The 20,175-nt window shown below is 44.0% G+C and overlaps 1 protein-coding gene across 2 annotated transcripts in view; it reads right to left on the bottom strand.

The window, feature by feature from the left end:
- Positions 1 to 20,175, bottom strand: part of LOC117550871 (serine/threonine-protein kinase 32C) — a 141,046-nt gene that overhangs the window by 35,212 nt on the left and 85,659 nt on the right. For both annotated transcript variants that reach the window (XM_034223448.1, XM_034223440.1), the window contains one exon: positions 8,616 to 8,767. In XM_034223448.1, coding sequence (XP_034079339.1) covers positions 8,616 to 8,767 — 152 coding nt within the window. The remainder of the gene's footprint in view (positions 1 to 8,615; positions 8,768 to 20,175) is intronic.

The raw sequence follows: 20,175 nt of genomic DNA on the forward strand, positions 1-20,175 counted from the left end.
TCTGATTCAACACTTGATTATATTTCACATCATTCATCATCTGTGAAGTAACTAAAGGTATTACATACATGTAGTGGAGGAAAAGATTTACCTCTGAGTTGTAGTGGAGTAGAAGTTCAAAGTGACATAAAATGGAAATACTCAGTACCTCAGAATTGTACTAAAGAACAGTACTTGAGTAAATGTACTTAGTTACTTAACACCACTGATTAGAGAAACGATATTTGGCCTTCTATGAGGGTGATTTGAGGCCATGCCCCCAAACAGGGCTTGCTATAAATGCTGACTGTAGATTGAAGAGGCTAATTTGTTCCACACTCTCCTAAAGGCTTTGTTCCACACAGGATCAAATCAAATCAATATTCCTAATGGAGGCTGAGCAGGACACAGAACATCCATCCTCACCACTCCTCTAGCTCACTCTCTGACTTTGACGGAGTGATGGACAGTAAGAGCAAAGCCATACACCAATCCGTCAGATGGACTTGAAACCTTTCAAATCCTTTAAGATGCTCCCGTGGGGCCGTGTTCAGACCCCCCCTCTCTGATGACAGCCCCCCAGCCCCATGCCCTGACTCTGTTCCTCTGTGGCAGCGTCCCGTCCACCATGAGTCACTGCAGGTCGCAGGGAGAGCGTGAATGCTTGTTTGACTGACATGTTGTGATGTAGCGCTTAAGGCGAGCCTTGCCTTTATAATGATGTACTATACTCCGTAAACCAGAGGATCACATGTGTTGCTACGCCTGATGCTGGTTAGTCTGGCTCTCTACGTGGGGAGAGACGACCCCTGCACTCTGAGGCTTCAAACAAAAGTCAGCATCTTGGTGTGAGCGGTAGATGATAGTTAATTTGTCCTCCTCCGAGGTAATCCATTCAGTGTACCCTCGACTCCTACACATCATATCTCTGCAGCGAGGGAATGGTCGCAGCAATTATTGTGGGCTGCAAACTTGACATCCGCCCAGCTTTAGGCAGCCTTTACGCAGCTGATGCGATTCGGTGTAAGCTTCCACAAGGTTGCTTCCTAATGAATTTTCTCTGAAGCTGTGGACGGAGCTGTTCAAAAGCACAGCGGAATTCAGGATGTTTCCAGGCATAAACGGTGTCTTTGTGTGGAGGTAAGAGCTGGAGGAAAAGCTCACAAATCCTCTTAGTCTGCACATCTCTTCCTTTGACCAAACAGATCAATGCCAAATGCTTTTTTATCTTCCCTCCTCTGTACTTTATGCCCCCCCCCCCCGCTCCTCTTTGTGATTGCAGGAATTATCACTTCCTCTGACAGCTGTTTGGTGTGTTTTCCCACATTCTCTCTGCGTGGCTGAGTGTCTCTTTGGCTCCCTCCTGGCACCGTATCAATAAAAAACACTCCCATGAAGCTGTATCGAAGCTGGCATTTCTCGTAACTTGCATCTTTTATTGTACGCTTTTCAGAACAGGCAGTTCCCAAAAACCCCAGCTGGTCTATCGCACGTCCATTAATATTGAACTGAGTGCCCAATTGCAAACTGACAGGAATTTTAACCCTCTGTTTGACAAGCCTATATAGATGCTGGCAACTGTCTGATCTCCAGGGAATTAGTTAAACAACATACACACGTGACGGACCAATTAGGTTCCTAGTTGTTATACAGTGAGGGAGACGAGGGGAATATGAAGCAGCGTTCCCATCAGCCCCATCTCATTACCTGCTGTATCCAGCAGCAGCTAAAGGAAGCAGACACTTTATGTGATGCATACAGGTGCAACACATAACAATGCTGTCACGCACAGATGCTCACAAGGCGTAAACTGGGGCAGAAATATCAAACATACCATAGACTCCAGATATAAATTGATTTCCTTTCCTGCTCAATGTGTCCTCCTCTCTCTATCTCAAGAAGGAAAAGCACAACTTTCCTTCAATGAATCACTGCTATGCACAGAGAAAGCTCAACAACTTTGTCTCAGAGGATGATCTTTGGATTGGTCCTGTATGAATCCATTTGCTTGATGAGGACGGTGGAACCGATCCAGACTCTATTTTCAGTCACTTTCTGACTGTGTTTCTGCACAATTAGGGTACCAAAAAGGGGATTCTCTCTCTTGCATGGGATCATGGTCTGTGCGCTGCTTAGACAGATTCATATAGTAGTAACAGCTGCATTCAGACGCACAGCTGTTTAGACGTCCCATTTCTCTGATGTCGAACAACCTGATGGAAGGTACAACAGCCTGTTGAGGATGTGCCTTTGCTCTGCAACTCTTACTAAGATGCTTTATTTGTTGCAGATTTGACAGCTTTCCTATGCTTTTCAAGAGGGGTCAAATATAATCACACAAGCTCGGGGCAAGTTCGGGACACTCCTTTTAAGAAAAGCAGCCCGAAGACCCTTTAAAAGGTTGGCTTATCCCTATTTAAAAAGACTTGCAAGTCAGTGTTAGGGGTTCAAAGCATCCCCATGCACTCAGAAACAAAGGCTCATTGACTTGCAGCGATCGCTTTGTCGAGAGCAGTGTTGGTTAAACGCACATTTGTTATAATTTCTTTAAGCAGGCTTAGATGCCCGTCAACAGAAAAACAAAAGCCTCTTAATGTACCTCTAGTGGTATCAAGCCTTGCAGATAGCTTCGGTGTTATAAGATCCTGTCACCGTTTAATACAATGATAAGAAAACATCCCAATAACCTATTTGTATAACACACTTGCAATCTACAGTACCCTCCATACTTCCTCTTATGATAAGCAATCTGAGGCTGAAATGAAATGAAATATAATAATGATACATGAGACTTGTATAGCGCTTTTCAGGAAACTCAAAGACGCTTTGACAGAGAATATAAAAGAAAAAAGAAAAATATACAAAAAGAGATGGAGATCTTGTCACGATCTGTCTGCGTTGTGTTTTGTCTTGTTTGGATCTGTCTGTGGTTCCCTGTCGTTAGTTTCCCTGGTGTGTCTGATTACCCGATTGTGTTCACCTGTGGCCCCTGTGTTTTCTCCTCCCTCCTCACCTGTGTCTTGTTTGTGTGATTAGTCTTGTGTGTATTTAAGTTCTGGTTTTTCTGTCTGTCTTTGTCGGTTCGTATTTTGTTGTTGACTGTGTTCACCGGTGAGTGTTCTGTCTGTCCAAGTTCTATTTGTTATCCTTGAAATAAAGGTATAATCAGTTCAATCTGCATTTGGGTCCTGCTTCCTTCGCTCTACCATGACAGAACGAACCGACCACAAAATGGACCCAGCAGATGATCCATGGGCGGTTCAATTACAGCATTTAACTTTCTATCTGGCTTGCTGCTTCGATTGGTGGAAGGGAGCGTCCAGTGTTCGGCAGAAGAGGGCCGCTCTGGTAGAGCCGCTCTGGTAGAGGCGCTCCGGTTGGCAGCAGAGAAACCATGTTTTGTTGAGTTTTTACCTGACTGGATTTTGGACTTCCTTCAAGCATGTGATTCCAGGCATGCTAGCTCCCTGTCTCCCAATTCCCAACCTGGCACCATACGCCTTTGTGGGTTCCGCCTGAAGTCAACCCGTGCTTCTCCCCCAGTTCCTGCTCCTGTCCAGGAGTCGTATTCCGGAACTCGTCAGGCTTATGGAGGTCCACGGAGTATTCAGGAAGCTGCTAAGAGGAGTCATCGCAAGGCCAGGCTAGCAGCCCGAGCCCCAGCAGCCATGGTTCCGGCTCCAGTACAGGCCCCAACAGCCATGGTTCCGGCTCCAGTGCCGGACCCAGCAGCCATGGTTCCGTGCTCCAGTACCATCCCACATAGCCATGGTACCGTGCTCCAGTACCACCCCACACAGCCATGGATCCGTGTTCCGGTTCCTTGCCCAGCAGCCATGATCCAGGCTTCAGCTCCGGGCCTTACAGCCATGTTTCCGGCTCCAGAACTGGATCTTACAACCGTGGTCCCTGCACCAGAGCTGGCCCATACAGCCATGGTTCCGGCCCCAGTTCCAGCCATGATTCCGGCTCAAGTACCGGGCCCAGCAGCCATGGTTCCAGCCCCAGTTCCAGCCATGGTTCCGGCTCAAGTACCGGCTCCAGCAGTCATGGTCCCGATTCCAGCACGTCGTCTCCTGCTGGCTCCCCAGCCGACGCCAGCTCCCCGAGTCTTGTCGGCGTACCGGCCGACTCCAGTACCTCGTCTCCTGTTGGCTCTCCAGCCAACACCAGCTCCCCGAGTCTTGTCGGCGTACCGGCCGACTCCAGCACCTCGTCTCCTGCTGGCTCCCCAGCCGACGCCAGCTCCCCGAGTCTTGTTGGTGTACCGGCCGACTCCAGCACCTCGTCTCCTGCTGGCTCCCCAGACGAAACCAGCTCCCCGTGTCCTGTCGGCGTACCGACCGACACAAGTTCCCTCTCAAGTCCCCTCTCAAGTTCCTACCCGAGTCCCCTCTCAAGTTCCTACCCGAGTCCCCTCTCGAGTTCCTACCCGAGTCTCCTCTCGAGTCCCCTCTCGAGTCCCCTCTCCAGTTCCCTCTCCAGTCTCCTCTCCAGTCTCCTCTCGAGTCCCCTCTCGAGTCCCCTCTCCAGTCCCTTCTCGAATCCCCTCTCTAGTCTCCTCTCCAGTTCCCTCTCCAGTTCCCTCTCAGGTCCCCTCTCAAGTCCCTTTTCGAGTCCCCTCCCTAGTCACCTCTCAAGTTCCTACCCGATTCCCATCTCGAGTCCCCTCTCCAGTCCCCTCTCGAGTTCCCTCTCCAGTCCCCTCTCGAGTTCCCTCTCCAGTTCCCTCTCGAGTTCCCTCTCGAGTTCCCTCTCGAGTTCCCTCCTTTAGTCCTTCCTCTAGTCCCTCCTCTAGTCCCTCCTTTAGTCCCCTCTCTAGTCCCTCCTTTAGTCCCCTCTCTAGTTCCCCTCGTGATTCCCCTCTCAAGTTCCCTTCTCTAGTTCCTCCTCTAGTCCCTCCTTTAGTCTCTCCTCTAGTCCCCTCTCAAGTTCCCCCTTGGTTCCCCTCTCGAGTCTCCTCTCGAGTCTCCTCTCGAGTCCCCTCTCGAGTCACGTCTCAAGTCCCTACCCAATGTCCTGGTCCGTTGGAGGTTCCGCTGGGGGTCCTGCCAATTCCATGTCCTGTCCCGTTGGAGGCCCCGTCAACTACTCCTCTGCCGGGGGTCCTACCAATCGTATGTCTGTCCCGTTGGAGGTCCCGTCGTCTACTCTCCTGCCGGGGGTCCTGCCAGCTCCTTGTCCTGTCTCGTTGGAGGTCCCGCCGACTACTCTCCTGCCGGGGGTCCTGCCAACCCTTTGTCCTGTGCCGTTGGAGGCCCCGCCGACTACTCTCCTGCCGGGGGTCCTGCCAACCCTTTGTCCTGTCCCGTTGGAGGTCCCGCCGTCTACTCTCCTGCCGGGGGTCCTGCCAACCCTTTGTCCTGTCTCGTTGGAGGTCCCGCCATCTACTCTCCTGCCGGGGGTCCTGCCAACCCTTTGTCCTGTGCCATTGGAGGCCCCGCCGACTACTCTCCTGCCGGGGGTCCTCTCAACCCCTTGTCCTGTTCCGTTGGAGGCCCCGCCATCCTCTGTCTCGCCGGGGGTCCTGCCAATCCCGTGTCCTGGTCCTCTTCCGTGGGGGATCCTGCCGAGGCCTGTCCCACCAGCTCCGGTTCCTGTCCGGCCGACACCGGGTCCTGCCCGGCCTCCGGCGCTCTCTGGTCTTCGCCCTCGAGCCCGGCCCCCTGAGAGCCGCGGTCTTCGCGCTCGATCCCGGACCTCTGTGAGCCGTGGTCTTCACCCTCGATCCCGGCCCCCTGAGAGACGCGGTCTTCGCCCTCGATCCCGGCCCTCTGTGAGCCGTGGTCTTCGCCCGCGATCCCGGCCCCCTGACTCTTCCTGCCGCTGCCCTCATCCTCGAGCCCGGCCCCCTGACTCTTCCTGCCGCTGCCTTCGCCCTCATGCTTAGACTCTGCCTTGCCCCCGGGCCGTCTGCCCGAATCCCCCTTTTTGAACTCTGCCTTGCCCCCGGGCCGTCTGCCCGAATCCCCCTTTTTGAACTCTGCCTTGCCCCCGGGCCGTCCGCCCGAGATCCCTTCCTGGTCCTCTGCTGTGCCTCTGGGCGGTCAGCTCAGTCCCGTCCTCCTGACCCCCTCCACCCACCCTGGTGGCCTAGTGATACGTCCCTCCTCCGGAACCCCTCCACCCACCCTGCTTGAGGTTTTGGACTTTTGTGTTTTTTTTTTGGGACGTCTGGGATCCGTCCCTTGAGGGGGGGGGGGGGGTACTGTCACGATCTGTCTTTGTGGTGTTTTGTCTTGTCTAGATCTGTTTTTGGTTGTCTGTCTGCGTTGTGTTTTGTCTTGTTTGGATTTGTCTGTGGTTCCCTGTCGTTAGTTTCCCTGGTGTGTCTGATTACCCGATTGTGTTCACCTGTGGCCCCTGTGTTTTCTCCTCCCTCCTCACCTGTGTCTTGTTTGTGTGATTAGTCTTGTGTGTATTTAAGTTCTGGTTTTTCTGTCTGTCTTTGTCGGTTCGTCTTTTGTTGTTGACTGTGTTCACCGGTGAGTGTTCTGTCTGTCCAAGTTCTATTTCTTATCCTTGAAATAAAGGTATAATCAGTTCAATCTGCATTTGGGTCCTGCTTCCTTCGCTCTACCGTGACAGATCTGTGATGGAGGCTGTTTTTTCTTAAAGCATATTCAAGTAACAAGCATCATTGACCTACATTTGATTGATTTAGCTGACTTATAACTTAACTTATGAGGCATTATACTTCACTTTTAGTGAGCGGCCCAGCCCTTCGTATATATTTCTGTATGTGGCCCTCAGTGAAAAAAGTTTGAACACCCCTGATCAAGAGTCACTAAGACAATTTTAATTTACATTTATTCAAATACTGACTCTGGTATTTCTGTCCGTCTGTCTGTCTGTCTGTCTAAAGTGTTAAGGAATTTTCTTAAAACATAGCGGAAGAAGAAGCATGAGCTAAGGAATAATAAAAACATTTTTAAAGTCAGAAAAATAACTCAAAAAGCTGCATAACATTTGAGTTAAGATGTGAGAGAGTGACACCATTTGACTCGTACCAGAGCTGACGTAGATATCTCAAATCTATGGCAAAATAACAACAAATGTCTCATGTAATCATAAGTCTTTAGGTACATTAGATACTATTTTGTAATGTTTCTGTCACTACCTATCATCATTGGTTTAGGGATAGTCATCCATACTGAAGGGTATGAGGGACAACATGTGGATTATCTACAGCAGGGGTCGGCAACCTTTTTGTGCCATTGAAAAAAAAAATCTGAGTAGTGTGCTGGCGTTCGTGACAGATGGACAGATCGCCACTGGGTTTTCAACTAAAGACACAGTCACGCAGAAACTGCGGTATGTACAGCTCCTTATGGATACTGCAATGTGTGAAGTGCGCTGCACCCCTGGTCGTTTCACCATGGAGGGAAGCAGCAGAAAGTCGACTGGAGTTAAAGAGAGCGGGGCCTAGAAGTTATCCTTCTGCGCTGCGTTGCGTGCACGGCTTCCTTCTGCAGGGGGAGACGCGCTCTGCCGGCGGTCTCATTCAGGATCCGAAAATACAATTGAAATATTTTGCACACTTATTCCTAGTGTGCCAGGGGTTACGGTCCAGCGTGCCAATGGTGGCACGCGTACCGGGGTTGCCGACCCCTGATCTGCAGTAACTAAGACATTTTGTCGAGTTACAACTTCCCAACAAGATAGATGAGCCTTTGTGGAGCATCTCCGTGAAGCTGACTTAGAAACAGAGAGGAGGTGTGAAGTGTGAAACTTCTTCTTCCCACGTCGCAGCAATTATACAGTTTAGCCTCTTTGTCAGTAATGGCCATTTGAGATAGTGCTGGATGCAAAGTATGAGGGAGAGAGAAGCAACACATGGACAACTAGAACACAGAAGGCTTTGGCAGCCATACACTCCTGCAGGGAATGATAGGCTACTATAAAAAATACACAAGCCTACTACTGTACGCTCATTAAATGCCCACAGCTTGTTCTAGTAGAGTGGCTTCTCTAGTAGCCAAACATATCCCGAAGATTAAACCTAAATCATTCACAACTTGATGAGGGAATGAGCTCTACTTTGTCTTGGTTCATCTGCTCAGTCTCTACACAATCCATCATGCGATGCGTGAATATCAACATATTCTGCCAACAATTGGTCAGAGGAGATAGGCACGTGCAATATCATTCTACCAATTACAGAAGAGGTAAAGTGCTTTGTGTAATATGCCGTGAATACCGTGCCAGGTCCCCAATTACATTTAGAAATGTGTCCCGCTCGGAGATGAGCGTTGAATAATGAAAGCAGCCTCCATTCACCCACATATCAGACTCAAGGGAAGAATAAGGTCATTATAAACCACAGTAATTATCAAATGTGTGCTTCATGGGCTCAGAGTCAAAATTAATATTCCAAAATATCTCTGCTGTATAAATTGTTTCTTATATGAATAGCTGTTGGTTTTCTTTGTTTTAGGCATTTAGGAAACCAACAGCACTTTCTTTCTCCACCAAGTGCCAAAATAAAGTGCAGAATATCTATTTGAGGGATTTAAGAGTGAGCATGCACTTGTCTATTGGGAGGGCAGATATACAAAATGCATAGACAGACAAAGCAGGCGACCGACACAGGCAGTGCAGACCACATTGAAAGTGTAAAAACATGGGATAGTCACCAGAGATTTACTAAAAAAATATGTTCAATTTCCTGTAGGATCTCAAGCTCTCTAAAGACGTTTCGGACCTCATCTCTCTCCACGCACTGCTGTTTGTTCATGTACTTCATGGCGTACATCTTCTCCGTGTCCCTCTTTTGCACAATGCATACCTGCAGAAAAAAGGAGAAAAACAGGTATAAGTAAAAAAAAACGGAATCAGAAATCCTTTATTCGTCCAGCAGCGGGGAAATGTACAGTGTGACAGCAAAGGTGGCATAGCAGGTAGAGAAAAGGCATGCAATAATAATGACCAAGCTAACTTATTAAATATAGAGAAGAAAAGCACATTATAGTAGAATAAAAATAAAGGATAATGGATAAAAAATAAGTAGCAGCTATTTAAAGAATGACATAAGTAACATATTAAGGTGTTGAGGCATTAGAACAATTTATAAAACTGTTTGGACATTATAAACATTTTAGTTTTTTTCATATAGCAAGTAATTATTGCACATTACAATTGCAAAAGAAAGTGTCTGTATTATGTATGATTATTTGTGTATTGCAGAATTATATTGGCATGGAAAGTGAATAACTGGTAATGTGTCGAAAACAAGTTTCAGCTCCACAAATGAGACCACACTGCCATGAGAATGAAAAGTATTTAAAAATAACACAGCATCTTCTAGCTGTTGATTAAAGCCAGTGTTGATAGATGCCCTATACCTGTGAATGAAATGCTGACACGACACTCTGCGCACCTCTAACTCACTTCTCAATCACAGAACTTTGTGGCACAAACCGCTTCCAAACAAAACCTCATTATTTACCGCTTGTGTTTTTTGTCAGTAAGTGGCCACGAAAAGGTCAGGAGCAGGACGGGACTCCAGAGAGGTCAGAGTCATTACAGTAACATTACCGTGGCAACCAAAGTTATTAAGTGGATCATCTGTCTGCCGCAGATCCTGACTAATGGACAAATAAGGTCCAGCCTGTTCTCTTGTCTTACCTTAAGACAAGATAATGAATCAATGCATAAGGATGAAATGGAAAAGAACAGGTTTGCATTCCGAGAGAACTCTTATGCCAAATGTACATAGACACAAATATTGATGCACCAGCCAGGATTGTTCTATGGTCAGTATGGAAAGTAGGAATTAATTCAGCAACTGTCATATCTTATTGCAAGTGTGCATTGTACTTAAATGGACTTGGATACATCTGAATCTATGTTTTAATGCAGGGGTGGGGAACCTCCGGCCTCCGGGCCGAGACCATTTGGTACGGCCCTCGTGGTAATTTATAAACACACGCAAAAAATCAAAAAATGAATCTAGACCGCAAAAAGAATTAGAGAAAAATAAGAGAATAAAGTAAACAGGTATAACATACTATATGACAGTAAAAGTTGTTATTAATAAACAAGAATACAGTTTGAAAGGGGAGTGATTTGTAAAATAACCATAAAGAAAAAGAAAATCTGTTTACAGTTCTGTTTCATATGGGTGTTGAGAGATGTATCCATAGATCTCCTCATGTTGCTCTCAAAGTGCACCAGATTGATGCTTTCAACTTCAATATTTAAAAAAAAATCTTCCGGGGGAGCATAGGGGACCCCCCTAGAGGAGGTTAGGTCCCCCCCCCCACTTAAATCATGTCCACATGGATAGGATACTAAATAAATTTGCACACATCTTGTGTCCATATCTTTCTGTGTTGGTGGTCATGCCACAACCGTGCACGTGCATGCATACGTGAGTCATGGTGAGATATCTGGACTAAGAGGTTGCTTTTTCTTTGCACTGCATGAAAGAAAGGCCAAATGAATGGGCTGTGATTTTAGTATTTTTAAGCAGAGTTCAATCATTTGTACAACCCTCAGAGGATGTTGAAAAAATGTAAATGGCCCTTGAGAGGAAAAAGGTTCCCCACCCCTGCTTTAATGTATCTTTACAGCAGTCTCCAAAGAGAAGTAAGATCTCATTTGCATGACTGTTGAGCAGGGAAACCATCAACGCTCCACACTGTCAGTAAAACGCCTAAGTGGGCCAGAGGGAGAACACATTTACAGTAGCTTCAAATAAAAATGACAATACAAAATGTTGTTTGTATTACTGTGAGTTGCACAGTGTTGAATATAAAGATGTCTGCCTCCAATAAAATGGATGCTAGTCTATGAGTACATGCACGGTATTTTATGCGGTGATAGGGTAGAAAGAAAATAGTTCTAATATCAAACTGCTCACAACAAGTTGTATGGATTGTCATCAGTAAATGGCTCATTATTTCTGGAAAGAAACATTGCTGTTAACTGATAACATGTCATAAAGAACCCTTGTTTCCAAAACTGGGGAAAGGGATTAAGAGAAAAACTCTTGTCTAGATTCATGCAGATTTGACAACAGTGAGTGTCATGACAAAGATCTGACTATGAAAGCATGCCCGTGGCAGAGTGCAGCAGCAAACATCATTACTTACTTGTAAACACAGTTTAAATATGCAAGCCTTGGTTAAACGCTCCGGGAGGGGGTCAGTATTTAATCTGATACCCAGCACCTGCATGTAAAAGCACTCTGATTTGATTTCTCCCACTAACCTGCTTCTTATATGCGAGTAAACAAAGGCTAGGTTCGCACTGCAAGCCTCAGTGTGCCATTTGTATTCTCCTCAGATGGATTAATCAGTGGGGCTGTTGCATTATTTTTTAAATGGCCAGATTAGGGCCACTTTTCTCTGAAGTGTGAACAAAGCCATAGTAAAACCCTCACTGAAGACAGGAAGTTCAAATCAATATTGACTATCAAAGCCCTTCAGGAAACAGTAAGCAGCTGTTTTGGCCCTAAAAGGTTTCCCCCTGTGTCCTGTGTTTAGCACTTGACCATTCTCTGAAGATAAAAGCTAAACACCCCCCTGATATTATTTGTATAGACAGAAGGCAGGGTTGAGTTGTCAAAGCCCAGGTCTGGTCATTACAGTGTGCGTCAGACAGATGGCTGTTTAACACTCTGGCCCAATGCACTGCAGAAACACCACCTCAGCTCCTCATTCTCTCATGTGTTTGGTATATAAAGGTCTCCTATCATGCTATTTTTAGGCATATATTATGGGTCTCAGATTTATACAAATACATAAAAAACATGTCTATGACGTGTTTTGCTCAAAATACCAAACAGATCATGCATTTTAGACATCCCTCATACCCCTCTATTTCAGCCCTGTTAGAGAAGTGCTGATTCTGGGTCCTTAGCTTTAAAAATGTTTTTTAAAAATGTTACCCAGATACAGCTAAATGATTAAACGCCATGTCATGTTAAAAACCACATTAAGGAATATTTCTGAAACAGTATGGAGCTCAAATGCTTTTTCTCTTGCGGGTTTACCACAAGGTCAGTGAGTACCTTTTTATATTCCGCTTGTTTACACATACTCTCTCCAGTACAGGTTAGCTCTGAGTGTTAGCGATGCTTGCTAATGTAAAAAAGACCATATTACATCCAAAACACGTCGCGCATTGTTTCTGATAGCGACGTTTCTGATAGGGCCGTGGGTATAAAGCCAGCCCACATTTCCGATATTACGTCATATCGGACGCAAATCTGGATCAGCTCTGTTGTAGCCCCGTTTTTAGAGATTTGGGTACGGAGGAAAAGAGAGAGGGTTGTATTGTCTGACACTTTGTGAGTCTCCTTACACACCGGGGACACATAGTTATGTATAAAAAATATCGAAAAGTGCATTTTGCATAATAGGAGACCTTTAAGCAAATGAATTGCCGACTGGGAAAAATAATCTGCCTTCCCTTAATGCAGATGGATATTTATGCAGCTGTTTATATGCATCGTTTAACATTTTTGTCTTGAGTTATTTTGAATTTGTCTGCTATATTCAAATGACCTCTGCATTAGGAATATATATAATATAATAAAGATGAATGAAATCTAAAAACACTTTGTTAACACAGATTTCCCTTTAAGCTGGTGGGTTTTATTCACTTGATTGAATGGGGAATAAGACGATTTTAAGACTGAACACCAAAGTAAATGAGGTGTTAAAATGAACATTTTCCATGTAGTGAAAGGGACAATCTATGACGATGTAAAAAAGCACAAGCACACGACTTGAAACGAGTGCCAGGTCTGACTCTATGAAGGTAGATATGCTGCAAAATGTGAGAGCGTGTAAAACCTGATGTGAGCACTTGCAGAAAAAAAATCTGAGTTTGTGTGCATACATTTACACTTGTATAAAATATCCACGTAACTATGAACCAAATGTACACTTGTATAAAATATCCACGTAACTGTGAACCAAATTTGAAGTCACAGAAGAAAAAGAAAAGTTTTGTAGCTTGTAGAAAAAAATTAACTTAGTGATGAAATGTTCACTTGCAGAAAAATACATATTTTTTAAATATATTTTCCATTACAACTGCAACTTGGTTATTACAACCTCTCAAATCAGTCATTACAACTTGACGAATCTGCTCTGTGGCAGTATAAATCGACTAATCTGCGGTCTTGACTTTTGCTACACTTCTTGCGATAAATGTGTCGCAAAAGTAATTTTCACCTGTAGATGTGGGGGGAGGGAGGGGGGTTGGAGCGAAGGGGCGGAGCTATCAGAAGGACGAGGCTCGGGTGACTGGAGACTGCGGGGCTGTGTCCACACCATTAACCATTAACCATTAACGGTTCGTGTCGCTACCAGTCCGCTGACATGGCGCATCAATCAACGGTAAGTTTTGCCCAGTATTACTTTGAATATTATTATTAAATCCGCTTTGAAGACCACCGTTTTATATCGTGCAGTTTAGCGGCAAAATAACGTCAGTCCGCCAGCTAACGCTAGCTTTGTTGAGTTTATGCTAGCTAAACAAGTAGGCTAGTGGTTGTAGTCTACAGCAGTAAATAATATATTATAGCCTACTGCTTTGGCACTAACGGTTGATAACCGTTTATGAAAATAAAACCAATTGAACTGTACTGAAATAATGACAAGTTTTATAATTGTCTTGGGCCCCTGCTGTGTTTTTAAAGCCTTTGGAAATTATCCATACTATTTTCTATTTAGCTAACGTCGAAGTAGTGTATGTGAAATCAGCCTCACAATAAGATGTGTGTGTATTACAATTATGAATGTCATATTTCAAGATGATTACTTAGATATTACAATATGGTTGGTTGAGCTGGAGTTCATTATTGAGCTTACACGTTAACGTCACAGTCATCTGAAGAACGAACCCAAACCTTGTTGTTTTTATTAATTGTATTACCAAATTGATATCAAATAAACAGTAAGCATTGGAAACACAACTTCCAAAGTTACAGTAAAATAAAAAGGACCCTGACTCGGACAATACACAATCCAACATGTTCAACAGAAGAGAATCAGTTATATTGTTTGTACACATGGTTCTTTACATATATATATATATATATATATGTCTACCGGGCCATTTTCGTTCCTACCCTCACCTATGGTCATGAAGGATGGGTCATGACCGAAAGAACGAGATCGTGGATACAAGCGGCCGAGATTGGTTTTCTCCGCAGGGTGGCTGGTGTCTCCCTTAGGGATAAGGTGAGAAGTTCGGTCATCAGGGAGGGACTCGGAGTTGAGCCGCTCCTCCTTCGCGTCGAAAGGAGCCAGTTGAGGTGGTTCGGGCACCTAGTTAGGATGCCACCTGGGCGCCTCCCTAGGGAGGTGTTCCAGGCACGTCCAGCTGGGAAGAGACCAAGGGGTAGACCTAGGACCAGGTGGAGGGATTATATATCTTCGCTGGCCTAGGAGCGCCTTGGGATCCCCCAGTCAGAGCTGGTTGATGTCGCCAGGGAAAATAAAGTTTGGGGCTCTCTGCTGGAACTGCTACCCCCGCGACCCGACCACGGATAAGCGGGAGAAGATGGATGGATGGATGGATGGATATATATATATATATATATATATATATATTTCAATGTTGATGAATTTCATACTGTTCATTCATAATCTGATTACAATTAAAAAATAATTATATCAACAGCCCTATAACACACAAACACACCTCTTTCATAAATAACACACTTGTTCTGCAATAATGTTTTATGTTTCCTGTAATTGTTGTTAGGAAAGGACATGCCTGAAAGACACGATATCTTCTCCTTCTCTGAGGGTCAAGAAAAACATCCAAGAGGAAAATTAAAAGCTGATGTTATGAGATTTTAAGACCAGTACAGGACATTCACTAAGAAACTACTTTTATTGTGAAAACAAAGATCTGCACACCGAATATTTTTGTAGTCTACCAGGACCATTATTTGTTTGTGACACTGCCTGCACCTCAGAGAAGGGGTGGTTATAGTCAGGCTTATAAAGTGTGGCGAAAAACATAGTCAGCTGATCGAATGCACCTATTTCCACATCTACACTACATCAGCTGATTATTTCTATTTGCCTCGCTTTATGAGCTTGACATCACTTGTGCCTTGTTCCGCAGAGTTTGCAACGTCACAAATAAATGGGGCCAATCTTCAGTCAGATGTGAATGTGTAATCTAACATTTTCAGTAAGAATAATGGATGAAAGGAGTGCAAATACAAATACAATTTATTGAAATGTGAACCAAAAGTTAATCAAATGTTTTAAATAAAAAGCACATATGGACAGAAGGTGTAAACCTATTAAATGTATAAGTAAACACATTTAGTCAAATAAAGTGACAGACTAGGCCTGTGCAGTTGGTATCAGCTATGCCCAGCATGGGCTCCTCCATCAGGCCTGGTCCTCCTTGCAGAGGAAAGACCCTCAGTCCTCTCCAAACCAACAGACAGGACGTCCATCACACAGAGGTTTCTCCCTGAAGTCTCTGCAGCCCTCTGGACACCACGCTGTCTCAATCCGTCCACACTGAATATGAGAGAGGGAAAATGAAAATAATAAATGCTTTAGACAATAAGAAATATAAAGTTGACTGTTGAGTTGCTCAGTTTTTTTAGATTGTCAATACTATTACTGTATAACTAATATCTCAGGTTAAGAGGCACCTTCAAATAAAGATTGGTCTTTAAATACATGTTGTCTTTTGAATTATTTGTCTAAAGTCAAGGATCTAGAACTGGTACTTAGTTTTAATGATACAGTCTGGTTATTATGCTGTTTGGAGGAGGCATCACAGGTAAGAGTACTAACTAGCTACCATCACATGTACCTTAGCTTGACTTAAATGTATTAAACGTATAGTTCAGTGATGGCAAAATATAAATAACTAATGTCATGCAAACATATTAATATGTGCTTGATTCCAGAGTTGAATTTAGCACAATTGCATACAAACGTTAAGGGATTTTAAGATTTTAAGAAGTCTTCGTTCTAAATAGAAAATAGCATGGATAATTTCCAAAGGCTTTAAAAACACAGCAGGAGCCCAAGACAATTATAAAACTTGTCATTATTTCAGTACAGTTCAATTGGTTTTATTTTCATAAACGGTTATCAACCGTTAGTGCCAAAGCAGTAGGCTATAATATATTAATTACTGCTGTAGACTACAACCACTACTTGTTTAGCTAGCATAAACTCAACAAAGCTAGCGTTAGCTGGCTAACTGACGTTATTTTGCCGCTAAACTGCACGATATAAAACGGTGGTCTTCAAAGCGGATTTAATCCTCAATCACAATAATAATATTCAAAGTAATACTGGGCAAGTAATGGGCAAAACTTACCGTTGATTGACGCGCCATGTCAGCGGACTGGTAGCGACACGAACCGTTAGCCCCGCAGTCATCCGGTTCGACCTGACTGTGGCTGTGACTGTGTGACTGACCCGAGCCTCGTCGTTCTGATAGCTCCGCCCCTTCGCTCCAACCCCCCTCCCTCCCCAAGCCCCCAGGAAGTGCACCGGAGTCTGATGAGAATATTCGTAGTGGCCAAACGGCGGTACTACACTTCCTTTAGGTTGCTGGGCCCGGAAAAACGTTTTCCCATTGACTTACATGGGGAAAGAGTGGTCTGTAACTCGTTGGATAATTTTTTTAAAACTAAATAAACAACCCAGTATGAACACTTGTATAGCCCTTATTAAAAACATTTGTTCCTCAAGTTGTAAAAATGTGCTAATAACGTTATTCTGAGAGTTATTTCCCTCTGCATTATGAACGCGCATCTAACCCACGGGACCGCGCCGCCCGGCACGTTCATGTTACGTGTTTACCCATGGATGCACAATAAGAACGGACCATATCGCCTTACTGCCATCCCACGGAGCTGTAATAATGGATATATTGCACATTTTTGCTGTAATTCATCATTTGTAAAATATTATACTATGGGCTGTATGATTAAATCTTGTACCGTAATTGTTGTATTAAATAAAGTTAATATTGCCGACGTTAGATTAACGTCCCTGTAGCTTATTATTGCACTAAGAAGCTTATTGCACTGTGTATATATATATATATATTAGGGCCGGGACTCGATTAAAAAAATTAATCTAATTAATTAGAGGCTTTGTAATTAATTAATCGAAATTAATCGCATTTTTAATCAAATATAAATATTTGACCTGAGAACAGTGAGAAGCCATTTTTTTCACATGGATTTTAGTATACCATTAGGCGCATTCACACCGCAGTACTTTTCCCACAAAGGTTCATGAGAACTTAGTTCATGAGAACTCTTTGAACCTGGGGGTGGATTAGGCAAATGAAGCCGCTGACGTCACTTCTTCTTCTTCTTCTTCTGCTTTGGGTTTACTGGCAGGCCGCAAACCACTTCACGGCGTATACTGCCGCCCAAAGTCCCCGGCCGGCGGCCGGAAGTCCCCGGAGTTGGGGACTGGCTTCAGTAGAAGCTGCTGGGACTCCCAGCAGCTTCTACTGAAGCCTTCCGAGTAAATCGCCAGAACGCAGACACCTCCTCATCTCCACCGCTCCCATGTTTTATTTTGTGTTGCCATAAGTTAGTCTCTCTGCGTTTCTGCGCTGGGCTAATGCTAATAATGCTAATGCGAGGATAATAAAATGGCGGCTTCACAAAACTTTTTGGGAGTTTTACGGGGCGTGGTTTGCAATCCGCCCAGCCAATCAGACATATAGCTCTTTTCTCACAAGAGAGCCGTACAAAAGTCCCTGCTCTCTAGCAGCTCTCTGCTCTCTAGCAGGGACTTTCGTCGGGGTAAAAAGGTTCTCATGAACTAATTTTAGTACCAGCTCTTTTTGGTGTGAACGCGATAAAAGAGGCTAACGTCCACGCTAGCTGCTATATGTTTTGCATTGAGGTGATACTTGAGGCTTGATGTGCTGCGGTGATATGCGAATTCCTTTTTGCATAATTTGCACACAACCGTGCTCTTATCGACGCTTCCATCCGTCCGTTTTTTTAAACAACATTTCCCACTGTGGTTTGTTGTTGTCTGAAGTCATGAACGTTAGTTGGTGCTCCAGTATAATCGGTACGCCTGAAACTCATCCAGTGAGAAACGTTCCGCGGTGCAAAAATAAGTGCGATTAAAATGCGTAAATTTTTTTAACGCGTTAATTTTTGTGTAATTAATTAATCTTAATTAACGCGTTAAAGTCCCGGCCCTAATATATATATATATATATATATATATATATATATATACAGTGCAATAATTATTTCGTGCTAAATTAAGCTCTGTTGGATATCACTAGATCCTGTTACAGCGTAATATAAGTACATAACGATTGGTGTGTACATTAGCATAATTACTAGCTAGCCGCTAGCTGCTAACTGCCGCCTTGTTAATATCAAATCCATGCTGTCATCAAGCGGCAAACTCTGGGGAAGAGCCGGGACGCCAATACGGAAGTGCCACACACTGCAGTTCATACATGGGCCGCTAGGGACTGGCTGCAGAAAGGAGCAATTTCCATAGACCCCCATGTTAAAATGCCCAACTTTACAGCAGAAAAAAACATGTTTCTACCCATGGATGCAATAAATATTATTATCGATATAGTTAGATTCCACCTTCATGATTACGAATCTGTGAGTGAATTGTTTTCTAACACAACCCTTTTATTTATATTAGGTCTTAACGTTTTTGCATAAATTAGGGCGTGGTCACTTTGATGGACATGTACATGCCTCACTGTCAGCTAACAGCAACTTGTCCACTCTGCTAGGCTACAACCATAGAGGCTACAACGTTAGTTAGTCATAGTACTGTACTTGACCCTTTAGCTTTAGCCGTGTTCGTGGTGATTGTGCCTTTTAGGCAGTGTTGGGACTAACGCGTTACAAGTAACGCGTTACTGTAACGCCGTTATTTTTGGCAGTAACTAGTACTCTAACGCATTACTTTTTAAATTCAGTAACTCAGTTACCGTTACTACATGGTGCGTTACTCCGTTAGTTTTTTTTATATAGTCAACAGCCAGGCGAACAGAGATGAGAACTGTACTTAAGTACTTGAGTAAATGTACTTAGATACTTCCTGTGTCACATGCGGAGACGGGCTGTGGGCGTGTTTGTGTTGTTTACTAACAAGACTATCATGGCGGCGGCGGAGCTCAAGTCTAGTTTCTCCACCTGGAGATATTCTCACTATTTCACTTTTGTCGAGCACAAAGAAAAGAAAGTTTCTGTTAAATGTAAGTTGTGTCCTGGCGGGTCAAAGAGCCTATCTACTGCCCAAACCAGTAATTAAAATCTCTTAAAACAAATGCAAAAACAACATGCTGGGACGAAGCTAGTAGCTAAGACCACAGAGACTCAGCCGACGCCACTCCACCTCCACCTAAGCAACAGCGGCTGGATTTTAACCAAGGGACTGCTAGCCAGGGAAAAGTCGATAAAGCCATTGCACGGTATGTTGTAGAACACATGCAGGCTATTGCTACAGTGGAGTCACCCGCTTTCAGGGAGCTAGTTAGCATGATAGCATGTCCGGGCGGCACACGGCATATGGGATGGAAAACTTTTTCCAACTACCTGGAGAAAGAATATACAAAAATGGAAAGCCAGCTAATATCGATGCAATCCAGATTGCATATAATGCATGTCAAGTTGATCAACAGATTGTATTATTCTCCAATGCAATAATAGTACTGAAATGAAGGCTATAAGGGCATTAATGGGGGCCCTTTTTGCAAGTAACGAAAACGTTACTTTTCACAGTAACGCATTACTTTTGGGTGTAAGTAACTAGTAAAGTAACTGAGTTACTTTTGACATGAAGTAACTAGTAATGGTAACTAGTTACTGGTTTTCAGTAACTAGCACAACACTGATTATAAGTAATAATTAGTATTCATTTTCTACAAGCCCTTATCAGCTTCTCATTTAAGTTCTCAGTGATTGTCTATTTTCTCAGCCAAATATTTGCTGGATGTCATCAGCTTTAGTTATAGCTAATTATGTTAACATTAGCTGTATGAGTTGGTTGAAAACACAACAATCTGCTGATTTTCTAAAGTGTCCAGCTGACCTGCTTCAAAAGGAGAATCTTTTAAGTCTTAAAGCAACCTACAAAACAAATGTTACTGAAAAAGATTTCATTACATTGACTTGTAAATAACACAATAAGGTAGTTAGCAGACGACACAGCTATGGTGAAAGTAGAGGACCTGAGCCAC

Source organism: Gymnodraco acuticeps, unplaced genomic scaffold (genome assembly GCF_902827175.1).
Source record: "Gymnodraco acuticeps unplaced genomic scaffold, fGymAcu1.1, whole genome shotgun sequence".
NCBI classification, from domain to species: Eukaryota; Metazoa; Chordata; class Actinopteri; order Perciformes; family Bathydraconidae; genus Gymnodraco; species Gymnodraco acuticeps.